Below are 16,616 nucleotides of genomic sequence, written 5' to 3'. Positions count from 1 at the left end.
CAGTCTCCTATTCTGCATATTGGTAGTAGGATATGGACAGGTGATTTCAGAGGGTTAGATGGGTTGACTCTCTGGTTGCCTAGGATTCTAAACTTCTGTGTGACAGACAGGCAGGTCTACCAGTTGGATATTGGGGGATTTAATCAATCCTTCTGTTCACTTAACCAGCAACTATTTGCTGACAGTTACTGTGTGCCCTGCCCAGGCACTGGGACTCAGTAAGTCTTCAAACCTACTTCCTGATACCTTGCTCTAAACTCTGTGTTGTGACTTCAAAATATTTCCCAACCCCGCATTTGACCTGTGACTTGTTTTTTTTTTTTTTTTTTTTTTTTTTTGTATACAAATGGGATACATGTTGTTTCTCTATTTGTACATGGAGCCAAGGCATACCATTTGTGTAATCATACATTTACATAGGGCAATGATGTTTGATTCATTTTTTTCCCTTCCCCACAACCCCTCCCACCCCTCTTTTCCCTCTATACAGTCTTCTTTCCTCCATTCTTACCACCCTCCTTATCCCTAACCCTAAACCTAACCCTAACCCTAACGCTAACCCCTCCCACCCCCCATTATATGTCCTCATCCGCTTATCAGCGAGATCATTCGTCCTTTAGTTTTTTGAGATTGGCTTATCTCACTTAGCATGATATTCTCCAATTTCATCCATTTGCCTGCAAATGCCATGATTTTATCATTCTTCATTGCAGAGTAATATTCCATTGTATATATATGCCACAGTTTCTTTATCCATTCATCAACTGAAGAGCATCTAGTTTGGTTCCACAATCTGACTATGGTGAATTGAGCAGCAATGAACATTGATGTGGCTGTATCTCTGTAGTATGCTGCTTTTAAGTCCTTTGGGTATAGGCCAAGGAGTGGGATAACTGGGTCAAATGGTGGTTCCATTCCAAGCTTTCTGAGGAATCTCCATACTGCTTTCCAGAGTGGCTGCACTAATTTGCAACCCCACCAGCAATGTATGTGTGACTTGTTTTTGGTATCACAATCTCTCCCCTTCTCCCTGCCTCTACATTTACCCTCAAACACTCTAGTCTGTCAGACTCAGTACTTAGATGTATGGCTTCTGGCCTCCTGCAAATAGAAGTGTGGGTAAGTGTGTGTTCAATTGTGAGTGCACTTGAGTGTGTGTACAGGTGCTTAAAGCATACCCCACTGTAAGAGCGTGTGTGATTATAAGGATGTGAAGTGGAGTGTGTTAGCCTGTGAATATGGAGGTTCAAGAGTGTGTATGAGTGTATCTAAGCGTGTTTGAGCATCTAGGTATATGAATGAGTAACAGTTGATACCAGGGTCTTAGTGTGTATATATGAAGGTAGATGGGTTGAGTGTGGGGTGCGCGTGTGGTGGTGTAAATGTCTTTGTATGAACATGTAAATACCACCAGTCCTTCATCAGGCACAGGAGCCACACCCTTCTGTGAATGCGGGTACATACATACCTCCAGGGACTGAAGGTGGTTCAGGCTGTAAACACTTAATCCAATAAAGGGATGACTTTGCCCATAGGTCTGGAGTCACTCTCCCCTCCCTACCCCAACATGAAACTGGGGATCCCCCCAGCTGAAGATCACCTCTAGCAGGAAAGCGTTCCCTCAAATTGGGGCCCACAGCCTACCTCCTCCTTCAGGCCAGCCACCTCCTCCCAGTTAGCCTTGGCAGGGACCTGAGCAGAGAGGGAAGGATGAGGGTGGTAGCAGACATTCCAGGTGCCTCCTCAGCTATGTAAGGGGGAGGGGGACATCTCCATGGAGATGAGCAATGGACTGTATCCAGATGATTATCAGGGATCCCAGAGTCCTCTCTCCCCTCCCCCCGACCTCTCCCAGCTAGGCCTCTTGGATCTGAGCACCACAAGGAAGCCTAGTGAGAGTTCACTGCCCTTCACCAGAGCTTTCAACAAAGGTGGACTGTGTGTGGTGGCCCATGTCTATAATCCCAGTGACCCAGGTGGCTGAGACAGAAAGATCCCAAGTTCTGGAGATGTAGTTTAATGGTAAAGCACCCCCTAGGTTCAACCCTCAGTACCAAAACAAAACGAAAAAAGGTGGAGTGCTGTCTGGTGGTGTAGCTCAGAGGTAGAACACTTGCCCAGCACCGCTAAAAGAGAGAAACAAGCCAGGCACACACCTGTAATCCCAGTGGCTCGGGAGGCTGAGGCAGGAGGATCAAGAGTTCAAAACCAGCCTCAGCAATAGCAAGGTGCTAAGCAACTCAGTGAGACCCTGCCTCTAAATAAAATACAAAATAGGGCTGGTGATGTGGCTTGGTGGTTGAGTGCTCCTGAGTTCAATCCCTGGTATCCATGCCCCCTCACCCCCGAAATAAAGAGAAACATGATGGAGGCTAGAGAGCAGTGGAGGGTAATTGAAACAGGACAGGGAGGTCAAATTAGTTCATCTTCAACCCACTCACAACCCCACCCCATTATCAACCTCAGCTGTCCCATAAAACTCCTGAATGAGTACTCCCTAGGTTCCTGGTGCTTTGGCTATGTGGAGGGATGGGAGGCAGCACAGACCTTTCTTTGCTCTCAAAACTGTGTGGACGAGCCGGTCGAAAGTGGCACATGTCTGTAATCCCAGTAGTTCTGAAGGACGAGGCAGAAGAATTGCAAAATTGCAAGTTCGAAGTCAATCTTAGCAACTTAGTGAGTCCCTAAGCAACTTAGTGAAACTCTGTCTCAAAATAAAAAATAAGCCAGGGATGGTGGCCCGTAATCCCAGCACCTCTGGGAGACTGAGGCAAGAGGATTTCCAGTTCAAAGCCAGCCTCAGAGCCTAGGGATGTAGCTCAGTTGGTAGAGTGCTTGTCTTGCAAGCACAAGGCCTGGGGTTCAACTCCCCAGCACCAAAAAATAAAAACATAAAAAAGGCTGGGGATGTGACTCAGAGGTCAAGTGCCCCTGAGTTCAATTCCTACTACTCCTCCCAAAAAAATAAAAGAAAAAGGCCTGGAAATCTGGCTTAGGGGTTAGGTGCCCCTGGTTTTACTCCCTAGTACCAAAAAACCAAAACAAACAAAAAAACCCTGTGTGGATAAGAACGAGGAAAGGTTTCCAGAGTCATAGTAATTGTGCTGGTTTCTGCCTCTTTGTTTTTTTTCTGTTTTGTTTTGTTTTGTTTTGTTTCTTTTCAGTACTGGGTATTCAACCTCTGAATTACATCCTCAGCATTTTTTATTTTTTATTTTGAGACAGGGTATCACCAAGTTGCCAAGGCTGGCCTTGAAATTGCAATCCTCCTGCCTCAGCCTCTCAAGTAGCTGAGACCATAGGTGCACCCTCCCACACCTGACTTCTGCCTCTTCTTGTTTGTTTGATTTGTTACTAGAGATTGAACCCAGGGGCACTTAAATCACTGCACCACATCTCCATCTCTTTTATTTTTTGAGACAAGGTCTTGCTAAGTTGCTTAGGGCCTCACTTAGTTGCAGAGGCTGGCCTTGAACTTTCTATCCTCCTGCCTCATACTACCCAGCCTCTGGGATTACAGGTGTGAGTCACCACACCCAGCCTCTCTGCCTCATTCTTTTTTTTTAATTAAAATATTTTTTTTTATTTTTATAGACACATTTTGATTGTACACAAATGGGGTACAACTTTTCATGTCTATGGTTGTACACAATATATTTTCACGTCATTCATGTAATCATCTCTGCCTCATTTTTGAGGAACTAAAGCAGTATGACAGTGAAACCTTAGGGAGTACTTCCTGATAGGAGGTTGTGAAATAAGAGTAGAAAATACAGATTAAGCTGGATGCAGTATCGCATGCCTGTAATCGCAAGTTTGAGGCTAGCCTGGGCAATTTAGTGAGACCCAGTCTCTAAATCTAAATAAATAAATAAAGCCGGGATGTGGCTCGGAGTACAGGGTCCTAGGTTCAATGCCCAGTCCCTTTAAAAAAAAAAAAAGAATACAGATGGGATTTCGCTTTACCCTCAAACTTTCTGTAACTGACTCCCTCCCTAACCCTATTCATATTACCCTTAAATGCAAAATTTATCACCACTACTATTCTCAACCCCCATCAGCTACTGAGCCCCACAAGATGACGGGATACCCAGTTCGGCAATCTGAGTTTTCTGGAGGAGGGTCAGAGTGGGAAAGGGCCTCTGGCATCCAGTTTTCCACACCTGTCTTCCCAGGGAAAGCTGACCTCATTAAGTTGGAGGAATTGAGGCTAGACTCCCAGGTGGATTCGGCCCCGTGGAAGCGCTGAGTTTCTGGCACAGGAGGGTCCACCTTGGGGAATCAGGTGTCTCGCTTCCAGGGCTGGTTGCACGCTGTCCCTCCTCACAGTACACACGGAGCTCACAAGAAGGCATTGCCAACACCATCACCGTGGCTGTCATCCTCACTCTGCTTCTCCGTCACTTACTCCTCCACCTGGCACTGTGCTGATACATGTTAATTTGTTTAATCCTCACTTTATGCAATCTAATGAGGTAGGTACCATTTTACAGGTGAAGAAACCAAAGACAGAGAGGTGAAACCAAGGGTCCAGCAGGAACAGGCAGCACCCTCACAGTGCCTTGCTGAGGACTAAGAATGTTGCCAAAAACTCGATCCTTGTCCCTAATGCCAATCCAATAATAAGGACACAATTGAGAAAAAGGAAAAAGAAGGCTTATCGCTTTGCTAGGAAAGAAGAAACACAGGGCACTCCTGTCCCAAAAGCCGTGATTTTTTTATACTGGGCATCGAACCCAGAGGCACTTAACTACTGAGCCACATCCCCAGCCCTTTTTAAATATTTTATTAGAGACAGGGTCTCACTGAGTTGCTTAGGGCCTTGCTAAATTGCTGAGGCTGGCTTTGAGCTCAAAATCCTCCTGCCTCAGTCTCCCAAGCCTCTTGGATTACAGGAGCACACCATTGTGCCCAGCTGTTATTCTGCGCATCAGAAGGAACAGGGAGCTTTTAAAGAGGTGACTCAAAGGCTACATTCTAAGAGTTCTCTGTCTGGAGTTGTAATTCACTTGTTAATTTGGGAGACAGTCATTTCTGAGATCTTCTGGTACCATCTCCAAAGTCTGAATTACTTCATTCCTACACTCAGGGACAGAAGATAACACTACCTAGGATGGGGAAGAAAGTTAATCCTGTTTCCCCTGAGATTAGGGAGGGGAAGAGATTAGGGAGGAGCAGGGAGAGAGGAAGAGGAAGAAACATGTCCATTTAAAAAATAAGTTGCTCAGCACCAAAAAGCACAAATAATCCAGTCAATAAATGAGCAAAGGAACTGAGCAGACTCTTCACAGAAGAAATACATCGATCAACAAATACATGAAAAAAATGTTCAAAATCTCTAGCAATTAGAGAAATGCAAATCAAAACTAAGATTTCATCTCACTCCAGTCAGAATGGCAATTATCAAGAATACAAGCAACAATAAGTCCTGGCAAGGGAAAAGGGTACACTCATTCATTGCTCGTGGGAATGCAAATTGGCGCAACCATTATGGAAAGCAATATCGAGATTCCTTAGAAAACTTGAAATGGACCCACCATTTGACCCAGCTATCCCACTTCTTGGTTTATACACAAAGGACTTAAGATCAGCATGCTACAGTGACATAGCTACATCAATGTTTATAGCAACTCAATTCATAATAGTTAAACTGTGGAACCAACCTAGATGCCCTTCAGTAGATGATAAGAAACTATGGTATATATGCACAATGGAATATTATTCAGCCTTAAAGAAGAATGAAATGATGGCATTTGCAAGCAAATTGATAGAGTTGGAGAATTTCATGCTGAGTAAAGTAAGCCAATCCCCCCAAACCAAAGGTCAAATGTTTTTGTTGATAAGTGGATGCTGATCCATAATGCAGGGGGTGGGGTGGCAAGGGAAGAATGGAAAAACTTTGGATTGGGTAGAGGGGAGGGAGAGGGTATGGGGGTTGAGAAAGATGGTGGAATGGGTCGGACAGTATTACCCTATGTACATGTGTGATTGCACGAATGGTGTGACTCTACATTGTGTACAACTAGAGAAATGAAAAATTATGCTCCATTTGTGTACAGTGAGTTGAAATATATTCTGCTGTCATATATAACTAATTAGAACAAATTAAAAATAAATAATTTTAAAAAGTAAAAAAAAAAAAAAAAAAAAAAACAGTTGCAGTGAAAGAGCAGCAAAGGTTATATTCAAAGCATAAAGTAGACCACTGTTACAAGAACAGGCAGCCATTACACCCTCTGACAGAAAAGGCAAGAGGAGACTGCAGCATTCTGAGATCCAACAGAAGCTGGAGCCCTGGAAAAGGCATAAACATCCTGCTTTTCTCCTCCCACTCTCCTTGCTTTTTGATTTCCTATCTCTGCCTCCTACTTGCAAAAGCCAGTTGGAAGTCAGAAGGCAAAAGGGCCCAGTTGAGGTGATCCATGGAGGTGAGCCAGAGATGATCTGGGCAAATGGAGACTCTCACCTGCATCAGACCTCATGGCTGGGAAGGGCTGGTTTGGACCCTGTCATTCTGGTTTCAGAGCCGTGCTCCCTGAGATGTCACAAAGTGCTGTGGGGTTGGGGTGATGAGGGTGTGAAGACTGCACTCTAGTCTGGGCTCTGCTGTACTGCACTGTTCTGTGACCCTCAGTGAGACCCCGGTCTTCAGTCTCTCCTTTACACACACAAAGAGGAGATGGTCCCTCCCGGCACCTGCCATAACCAAGGTGCCCAGGTCAGACAGCCTCTTTGTTCCTGCTGCCACCCCCTCCCTTACCTCAAATAAACCTCTCACCAAAAGCCAAAGCTCCAGGCATGGAGACCCTCCCTCAATTCCCGAGAAGGCCATTCCCAGCAATTGGGCAGATATACGCACTCTTCTCTGCCCCTTAGGACCCAAGTGTTCTACTGGCAAGCCCTTTGAGTTTCCCTGAGGGCCCTGTCTCCAAATCTCCTTCCTTCACACTACCAGCATTCCCTGGGCTCTCATCTCAGGGGCCCAACCCCAGAGAGCACTGGTTCTTGCCTTCCAGTGAGGAAGTACAGGCTCTGCTTAGGACAGCACCTCCGCAGACCCATACTTGGGAGATCTGAGCTGTCTCTGGCCTCTGGGGTCTCTGTACTGGGTGGAGTCCCTTTCTCCCCTTCCCACCCCACCCAACTCTACCCCACCCACGCTTCCACAAGCATGGTGCCCCACCCAGATTTTCTCAAAAACAAAATCAAGGAGAAAGGGTTAGCAAGGAGGGAACTCATTACCTGGAATTAAGGAGGAGGAATGCCCTGGGGTAAGACAAGGGAGCGGGACTGGGCTGGCAGGAAAGTCAATCATAGGTAGAAGTTGAAATGTGCACTGAGTACACACAGAGATGTACTCCAAGGTGCACAGGATGTTCATGTAGAGGTACACAGAGTCAGGCAGTGGCAGAAACACAGACAGAGCCAGAGATGCTCACCCAGAGGCTCAGACCCATGAAAATGTAACTGGACATATTGAAAGTCAGGCCCACACAGAAGCACTGAGAAATGCACACTGCATGTGTGCACAGGGACAGTCACAGATGCGGCTAGGCAAGGAAACAGGAATCAAGCTCAAGTTTCAGGGAGGCTGATTTCAACTGGAGCAAGTCAGAACTTTGATAAAGCTTGGGTGCTTCCCAAGTGGGCTGTGGAGAAGGCTTGATGCACAGAGGACAGAGATGGAGCCCTTGGTGAGTCATGGGATGTGGCAATGCTTCCACGGGGTGATTGTCCATGACCACCTTGGAAAATGAATTACATTGAATGGAGCCAGTACACCTGTAGGAGGTGACGTTTTCCTTCTAGAATTAACAGCCAGAACTGTCAAAGAAAAGAATCACTTGGAGCGGAGGTAGGGAAGAAGGGAGCTTCCCTCCTGGAGAGGTCACACAGTGGAAGCATGGCTCCTGTTCCCGCTCATTGCTCTTGGTCCTGGCCAGGCCTTGCCCTTTCCCATGAGGTCTGATGCTCCATCCAACATAATCCCTTGCCCTGCCCACCCATTCGTGGGCCCTCTATTCTTCCTCTTCTCCTTCCCAAGAACTTTCTAGAATCAAGGCAGAGCAAGTCATCAGCCCAGTCTTCCTCCCTCCCCTCTCTCAGGAAATTCAGAACTGTGGAAGGAATCTGAGGCGGAAGAGGATGTTGAATTCAATGACCTTTAAAAAACAGCCTTTAGCATCCCTCCTCCACACATTCCCCCACTCCTGCTACCACCCCCCCCCATCTCTGCTTCTGCAGGAAAAACCCTGAGGTGACATTTTTGAGTATTTACCATCCACTGGTCACTCTGTTAAGTCCTTTTCATGAATTTTTGTCCATTACTTCCTCTTTGTTAACCCCCAAGTCACATGTAAAGAAACTGAGGTTCAGGAAAGAATATGAGCACTCCCGGGTCACACAGCTGCTTAGGTCGGGAATCCAGGTTTGACGACCCATTAGTCATGGCACCAGAAGGCCTACTGCCACGACTGGTCAGGGTCAAAAGCAGAATTTGAAATAGAGGGATGACAGATGACATGGGGCACACTGAAGAGAACAGGAGGGTGAGGGAACCAAAGGTGGGACCGGTGTGGCCGGAATGAAACTGGGCAGCCACATTCCCCTCCTGAGGTTTACCCTTCCTCCCCTCAGGGCCTTGGAAAGGGACACTCCCTTCTGGCTCAGGTCCTTCCAGCATTCCAGACACGCCTCTTGGGAGCTGGGGACAAGGAAGGGTTAGAGACCTGAGGTGTAATTGCCTCCTCCCACTCCTACCTCCCAGTCAGGGTCCAGGCTGTGTGACCTGCATTTGCCATCCACTCTCTGGGCCATGGTCTCCTCATCTGTGGAGGGACAAGAAGCATTAGCCGGCTTAGGCTCTATTAAAAGCTCAGTTCTCCTGTCTGACCCAGGGATATTCTGACTTTCTTGGGGTTAACTTTGCATGAGGGTTTGGAGAGGGAGGGCTTCCCTTGTATTCCTGGTGAAACTTAAGTAGGGTCCAGTAAGCAAGGTGGAATAGGGAAGAACTTCCTGGGTACAAGTGTGCATAGCCCCTTCTGTCCCTGGGCAGTCAGGGTGCTGGCAGGCCTTGGTATAACCCTGGCCCCACTGACTACAGAGGGGCTTCAGATCAAAGAAATGAAGCTGTGAGAGGACGGGGCAAACAGTAGTGGTTTCTGGGCTTACGCAAGTGACTGTAGAAGATGGTGGAAGAATAGGAAAGAGTGGGGTGACTTACTTCTTAGAGAATTTTTATTAAAATAAATCAGGAATTTTTTGTTTTTTTTTAATTTTACATTTTTTATTTATTCTAATTAGTTATACATGATAGTCAAACGCCTTTTGATGCATCATACATAAATGGAGTATAACTGTTCATTCTTCTGGTTGTACATGCTGCAGAGTAATCAGGAAGATTTTAACCAACAAGTCTGTGAGTTGGAACTTCAGAGGGAAGGCCCAAAGCAGGAAAGCACAGAGCCAGGAAAGCAGGCTGGGAGGGTAGATGGTGATGGGATGAATAGGGTCAGGGGCCAGGTTCTGAAAGCCCTGAATGTCAGATAAAGGGCTTTAAACTACCTCTGGATAGACAGGGAGAACCATGGAAAGAGCCCTCTTTCAGCAGAGGTTTCCAAAAGATCCCTCTAAGGGCTTCAGAGACTGGTATCACAGACCTAGAGGCAGGGAAACCGCCTAAGGGGGTCTTAGCTGAGGTCTGGGTGGAGGTGAAGGAGCTTAAACAGTTAATAGGTAGTAGAGAACAATACAGGTTCCCAGTCCATTGGTCTCATCCAACAATGGGGAACCCACTTCCTCAGTTCTCCCCTTTGGACAGCTCTGTCTGAGAGATGGTTCTTCCCTCTGTGGGGCTCAACCTGCCTTCCTAAGGTGAGGTGTGAGTGCAGGGACTAAGTAGATGTCATTTACTGTGCTGAAGGTGCCCTGAAGGATGAAAGCTGGGAGTCTTGGCAAAGAATCAGTCTGACCTCTTTGTGTGACTGACCCCTCTCCCCCTAGGCAGAGCTAGAGTATGACCCCTAGGGCACCCTGACCAGATTAGATACCCAGCGGGGCACCTGGGCTGGAAACTTCTTAACCAGCCTCAGAAAAACAGGAGAACAAAGCGATTTCCACAATTGGCAGTTTTAGACATACATTTTATTGGTTTTTTTTTTTTTTTTTATAAAAGGCAAAGGAGTACATTGTGGAGGATTAAAGGAGTGAAGATCCTTAAATGGAGTCTCCCCACCCCCATCCCTAAGATAGTAACATCTGCTATATATATATTTTAAAAAAACAAAACAAAAATAAAACAAAAGCAAACATGAAACTTACGCGACCTGGACGTCCCCCTGCCATGCCCACATTATAACAGAAACATGTTACACAGTTCCTACTCCGGGATTCCAGAGCTCCAGACCTGAGCAGTGGTCTCCCTCATCCAAATCCCACCTCCCCAAAGCCTAGAGAAGCCCCACTAAGAAAAAAGGGCAGACACATACATACTCAGAAACACACATATGTGGATCCTCCTTCATGTGGAGCCCCTGAAACATGCACACCCTGGCGTTGTCCTCACAGGTGGACACATCGCCTTCATTGTCTTCTCCCTTCCCCTGGCTCCCAGCACCACTAGGATCCTTTTGGGAAAGTTTGGGAAAGCTTGGTCCCTTGCCCTGAATATCTGGGAAACCACACACACGCAAATGCACGTGCGCGCGCGCGCGCACGCGCACACACACACACACACACACACACACACACACACACACTCTGCTGCCCATTCTCTCCCTTTGGGAGACAAAATGTACTGGCCCTTCTCCCTGTCCCACCAGGGGTTGGTGACCTAAGGTCCTTTTGGGCAGGGTCCAGTGGAAATCCTGAAGGGGGCTGTCCAGCAAGGTAGGGCTTCTTGGCCTGGGAGGGGAATCATGAGGGGGCTTCCAGGGAGTAACGCCTGCACAGTCAGTGAATGCTCAAGGGACGGGGCAGTGAGGGATGGCTACTGCCCACTCAGATCTGCTCCTTGTGCTTTACATGGGCCAGCTTCACATTCTCCTGCTCGGTGGAAGGTGGAGGTTGCTCCAGATGGCAGCCAATCATGAGCTGGTACACGAAGACGCCCGCGATGGAGCCCAGGAGAGGAGAGACGATGGGCACCCACCACCAGTGCCGGCCCGTCCTGGGGGACAGATATACGTAGTCAGGGTGGGTGGGGCAGGGCAGAGGAGAGGCAGCCTGGGGTAAGATGATGGGATGGGGGCTGTACTCACGTGAAGACTTCAGAGCCCCAGCCAGCAATGGCAGTGAAAAGACGGGGGCCAAAGTCCCGAGCAGGGTTGACAGCATAGCCAGAATTGAAGCCCATGGAGGTGCCGATGACCAGGACCACAAGGCCCACGGTGAAGGCCTCCAGGCCTCGGGGGACAGGGTTGTTGTAGGGGTCAACAATGGCCAGCACACACACGATGAGGGAGGCCGTGCCTATGAACTGGGGAGTGGGGAAAACAGGGTGAGGGATAGTCCCCTTCCCCCTCTGATCTCTCCCTTTCTGTCCTCTGTGTTGCCTGGAGCTAGAATCCTGTCCTCTCTCATGCCCTGCCCTATACATAAAGCAGTGGTGCTGGAATGTTTGTGAAGGTAAGAACTCACTGGGGAAGCCCTATGCTGTAAAAGAACCTGCCACCATTTTCTGTTGCAGGGGTCCCCACAGATTGAGAAGCTCTGCTATAGTCAAGGAGTTCTGATCCCTAGCCAGCCCATAAACAAGCAGGGCCACTTTTCCCTCCTCGTTGCATTCCCCTCAGATGTCCCCAAGCCCATACCTGGTCAAAGAAGCCATTGACCATGTCCAAGTGTCCAGAAGGGTAGGTGGCAAAAATGCCAGCTGTGCCGTTGGGGCCTGAGACTATAAGCTCATTGTTGGCGAAGCTCCAGATTGCATCTGGTGACAGATTAGACAGAGTTGGTGAGGGCAGAGGCCTGAGCCCAGCCTCCCCTCTCAGGCCCAGCCCTCCCCACTCTTCCAGGGGTCATGTGTAAGTAGAATCATAGCTGTATCAATCTGGAGGCACAAGGGGTAGGGTGGGGTGGGGTGGGGTAAAGGGCCTGACACTCTGTTGTTATCCAACTCCTTTCTTTCCCCTTGTGCCCCCTACCCTGGGCCTGTGCATGAATGAATGAGTCATGATCCTGAGGCCAGGGCAGGCCCCAGCTGTCTGTCATTAAAAGGCCTGGTGCCAACAGGACCCAAGTTGAGGGGGTGGGCAGTGGAAGAAGGCAGGGTGGGGAAAGCTTACCATAGTACAGCCCAAAAACTATCCCAGCACCCAAGAAAGCTCCCAGTGTCTGAGCCAAGGTATAGATGGGCAGCTTGATCCAGGGCTCACGTGCCAGGAAGCACATGGCGAAGGTCACAGCAGGATTCAGGTGGGCCCCTGAGCAGAGAGGAGATAGAAACTATTATTTACAGCCCACCACAGTGGGGAGATCAGGCCCCCCCACATATTCTTCCTCTTTGGCCCTGGCGAAAAGAGATATAGAGAAGGGTTTCTTATACAGAATAGCAGTTGGACTATGTAACAAAGTGGCTGGGATAATCTCTGACTCCAAGGTGAGAGTCAAAGGTTCTAAGTGTCAGTTTCTTCTCCACCCTCCTCTCCTAAGAGTCCAGACAAAGCTGAGGCCATTGCTCTGATCTGTCCTTGGAAATGCCGCACGCTAATGGGACACCTCGTGGGAACATGAACTGAGGATGAGATTAAAGTCTTACCAGAGACCTGTCCAGCGACGAGGATGCCCAGGGTGACAGCAAAGCCAAAGGCCAAGTTGATGGTGAGGAAACCACCATGGGTACCCCGGCTGAGTACCACCTGGGCCACTGAGCCACAGCCAAACATCTGTGTCAGGAAATAGAACAAGGCAGAAAGGGTGAGGCCCCTCTAAGGCCTAACTCTCCCTCCTGAGGAAAGGAATGATGCTAGAAACCTCCCCGATACCACCAGGAGGACTGGAGGTCCTTCCTGGAATCTGACCCAAATCCCTTCCACTCCCTGAGAAAAAGAGGACGTGCTCTCCCACCCCTCATATTCCAGTTCTAATCTAACAGGATGCTTGGAAGGGCCTGAAAGGACTTCTATGACTGGGTGCACAGAAGATGGTTGAACCGTATTCTTTGAATTCTCTTGAGTCCTAACAGATGGTGGGTATAGGAGAACAGCTTTCACTGTAGCACAGATTCTGGCCTGGCCCACAGAGGTGGTCCCCAGTTGCTTAGTTTGGGAGGAGAGTTCAGGTGGTAGAGGGGGTACAAAGTATATGGGAGGGGACCAAAAGTGAGGTGGAATCCACTCACATTCCTGAATCTAAGATGTCAGAACCCCTGGCCTTTGCCATGTTCCCCTCTTAGCACCCTCACTTCCTTGACTTGTCCCTGTCCCAGTGCCTTCTCTCTCTAGCTGTCCTGATCTCTCTACCCTCAGGGATCCAGGTTCACCACTCGTATTTGGAGGTCCTAAATGCAGGGATCTGAGTGGCTCCTTTCACTTAGATCTAGGGCAGAGAAAGTAAGGAGACTAGTTCTAAATTCTTCCTGGGATGGGGGGATTAAAGGGGAACAAGTACCCCAATATTCTAGAAGCACAGAATGTGCTATATGTTTATTCCTCTTGTTTAAATATGGAAATACTTCTGCAGTCATGAGCTGTTGCCCTGACCCCCCAGCATCCCCCAAAGCTGTTCCAGCCCATCCTGGGTCTCCTATCCCACTCCTCCATGACTAAAGCTTCTATGCTGACATAGCAGGCAATTTCTGGAACTGTGCTAAGGATCCAGTTCATTCTAATGGGTCAGTGCCTTTACACTATATTAAGCATTTTGATTATCATCCCTCAGAAAGACCAAGAGATAGTGGGAAGTCAGCAGGGCAAAGGTGTGCAGGCAGGTGAGAGCAAAGATCAGAGATTGTAAAAGTGTTGGTCAGGGGGGTGGGGGCAGACGCGTGAGGGTCTGGGGCACTCTGCCCAGCCAGGCTCTGGCTTCGTTTCTTTCCTGCCTGAGGCCTAGACCTGGCTCCATCCCAAGAGGTCTTGGAGGGAGGATCTTTCAGAGCCAGTTCCACCACCTTGGGGCTAATCTTCCTCTTCCTTCCCCACCTCCCTGCCCCCAAGTTCTTGGCAAGCACCCCTGCCCCCACTCTACTAAGGTTCTCCAAAAAAATGGGCTTCCCTCACCTCAAAGACAACCCCATTTCTGCTACTGCCAGCTATAAGTCCCCAACATACAGAGGTATACAAGGCCCTCACCCACCTGTTAGGGGGTCCCCAAGACTGGCTGCTACTGTTATGGGCAGCCCTTGAGGTTCTGTTTTTCACTGACACCTGATGCCTCACATCTACCTGAGCTTGAAAGCTTTCTGCACAAACCTAACACCCTCCTTTTGTGATCTGGGATAAGCCAAATGATCCTGGGGCTCAGCATGGGGACTGACTGCTACCTTGCAGGGGGGAGGGTTTGAACTGAGACTTGGGAAAGGATAAGGAGGTCCCTCTATGAAAATGGAAGACACCCTCCCTTATCCTGGCTATTCCAAAAGAGGTGGCTAGACTCATGAATCAGAAAAGAAATAGGGGTTCCAAGGCAAGAGTGATAAATGCCTCCCACTACTCCCTTCTTGGCACGGGGAGAGAGAATGGGGACAACTGATAGCGCTACTAGTCTTTGAAGTCAGAGATAAATCTAGGCCCTCCTCTCCCCATGGAGCCTCCTGCACCACCACCACCATTTGGGGTAGGCTTCCCAGAGCCCTACTTACTCCTAGCTAAGCTTCCTAGTCCCCAGGGAGCTGGCTAGTCTGAATTGCCTAGGAGTGGGAGTAACCCCAGTAACCCACCCACTGCAATAGAGCAACAGAGCCCAGAAGAAAACAGGTGTAACCACACAAGTGACTGAAAATCAGAAAGTAACTGGGACAGGAAATGGAAACCATAACTGGTACATCTGCCAGACCCAAGAAGTGCACACAGAACCACCTAGGAAAAACCTGAGCGAAGCTGGCGTAACCAAGGAATAACTGGGACTGAGAACCCCAAGCAGGGAGAAGTATCTCACTCAAAGATCCCACGGTGGGCATAACTCAGAGGGCCAACCATCTTCTGCACAGAGACCAACAGCATCTGCCTGGGTGAGTGATAGGATCTGGGAGTCACTTGGCAGAAAGGGAGAAAGTTTTTAGCAACCCCAGGTCCTTCGTGTTAGGCCCAGCTTCCTTCCACAGCCTCTGATCTTCAGGACCTCTCTTTCTTCCCACTTTGCTGTCTGCAGCCTGTGTGGCCTGTGCCCTCTGCCCTCACCCCTTGGCATACTGTCCTCACTTCACTGCAACTTTTGGACTTTCTGAGGCTTAATTATTCATTAGGGGCCAGACACAGGACCCAACTAATCTAATAGGGGTCCATTTGCCTCTGTCTCCACTACCTCCCAGAGCTGGGACTCCAGGAACTTAAGGAGACAGGAGGAGGGGGAGGTCCCACTCTGTAGGGGTGAGCTTCCCCCCTCCTCAGCCTGTGCTGGGTCACCAGTAGAGGGGTAAAGAAGCAGAGCTGTCACCTGGAGAGTAACAGCTGTCTTTCTGGCAAGAGTCAGAACTGTCAGACCTGGGGTTACAATTGTGGGAAAGAGGGCTTTGGGGATCAGCTTGACCCTCGGGGTTAAGCCTGGGAGTCAAAGCCAGGGAGTGGATCGGGGCTGTCTTGAAACAGCCCCTCTGGTGAACAGGGGATTGGGGCACACCGGAGCTGGAGGGAAAAGAGCTGCTCGGCTCTCTCCACTCACCACGAGGATGAGGGTCCCCAGGCACTCCGCCAGGGCCTGGCGAAGCAGCCGGTAGCGGATGTGGAGCATCTCCCCGCAGCGGGACACCAACTCCTTCTGTCGACCCATGGCTGGGCAAGCGGCAGCGCTATCCTGCTGACGGGCGGCGGGCGGCGGGCGGCGGGCGGCGGGCGGCGGGCGGCAGGCGGCGGGCGAGAGGAGCAGTGTCCTGGAGCGCCGGTGGCGCCCTTTATAAGGCACGCGGGAGACAGGGCCACGCCCGCCCGCCACCCCGCCCGCTGAGCCCTGCGCGGGCGGAATGGGCGGCCACCGCTCACGGCCTAGCCTGGGGGAGCTGGTGAAGGTGGTTAGGGGACATAGCGTGTGAGGAGCTTTGAGGGTGGGTTAGCACTCTCAGGACACTTAGGAGGGATGTCATGGGGGCTGAGAGAGGACTGAGGGCATCTAAGAACCAGTGGGTGTGGTGCATGTGTGTGTGTGAAGGCAGCCTGCAGGACCACTGGAGCCGGGAGAGTGGAGCTGCCAAAGAAAGAGACCTCCTGGACCCATGAGGTCTCATGGTGAGCTGCGTCGGCAACCCATTACTGGGGGTGACAGGACACCCGTTAGAGAGGAAAGGAACCAGCCCCAACCCTACCTATGTCTGGACTCAGGAGTCCTCAGGTCCAGGGGGCTGGAGGGAGGAGGTTGTGGGCCCCAAGTCAGAAAAGACCTTCTCACAATCCAGACCCAGGTGGGGACGCAGAACATACGTGCCAAGTTCCAGTCAGAGTGCACAGGACTTATTTTGTACTATA

The 16,616-nt window shown here is 49.6% G+C and overlaps 2 protein-coding genes across 2 annotated transcripts in view; both read right to left on the bottom strand.

The window, feature by feature from the left end:
* The window catches only part of Aqp7 (aquaporin 7), a 47,025-nt gene extending 45,329 nt beyond the window's left edge, over positions 1–1,696 (bottom strand). Inside the window, exon 1 of the mRNA XM_047524785.1 lies at positions 1,645–1,696. The gene's annotated coding sequence lies outside the window, so the exon portion shown is untranslated. The remainder of the gene's footprint in view (positions 1–1,644) is intronic.
* An 8,417-nt stretch (positions 1,697–10,113) lies between these two features.
* On the bottom strand, positions 10,114–16,012 carry Aqp3 (aquaporin 3 (Gill blood group)). Its single transcript, XM_047524841.1, has 6 exons — positions 15,820–16,012; positions 12,761–12,887; positions 12,288–12,425; positions 11,814–11,932; positions 11,262–11,479; positions 10,114–11,170 (listed from the first exon to the last, which is right to left on the bottom strand). The coding sequence occupies exons 1-6, from the start codon at positions 15,925–15,927 to the stop codon at positions 11,002–11,004; spliced, it is 879 nt and encodes a 292-aa protein (XP_047380797.1). The 5' UTR covers positions 15,928–16,012; the 3' UTR covers positions 10,114–11,001.
* Positions 16,013–16,616: the final 604 nt, after the last annotated feature.

The sequence above is a fragment of the Sciurus carolinensis genome, chromosome 14, assembly GCF_902686445.1.
Source record: "Sciurus carolinensis chromosome 14, mSciCar1.2, whole genome shotgun sequence".
Lineage (NCBI taxonomy): Eukaryota > Metazoa > Chordata > Mammalia > Rodentia > Sciuridae > Sciurus > Sciurus carolinensis.
This window is presented reverse-complemented; position numbering and strand designations above follow the sequence as displayed.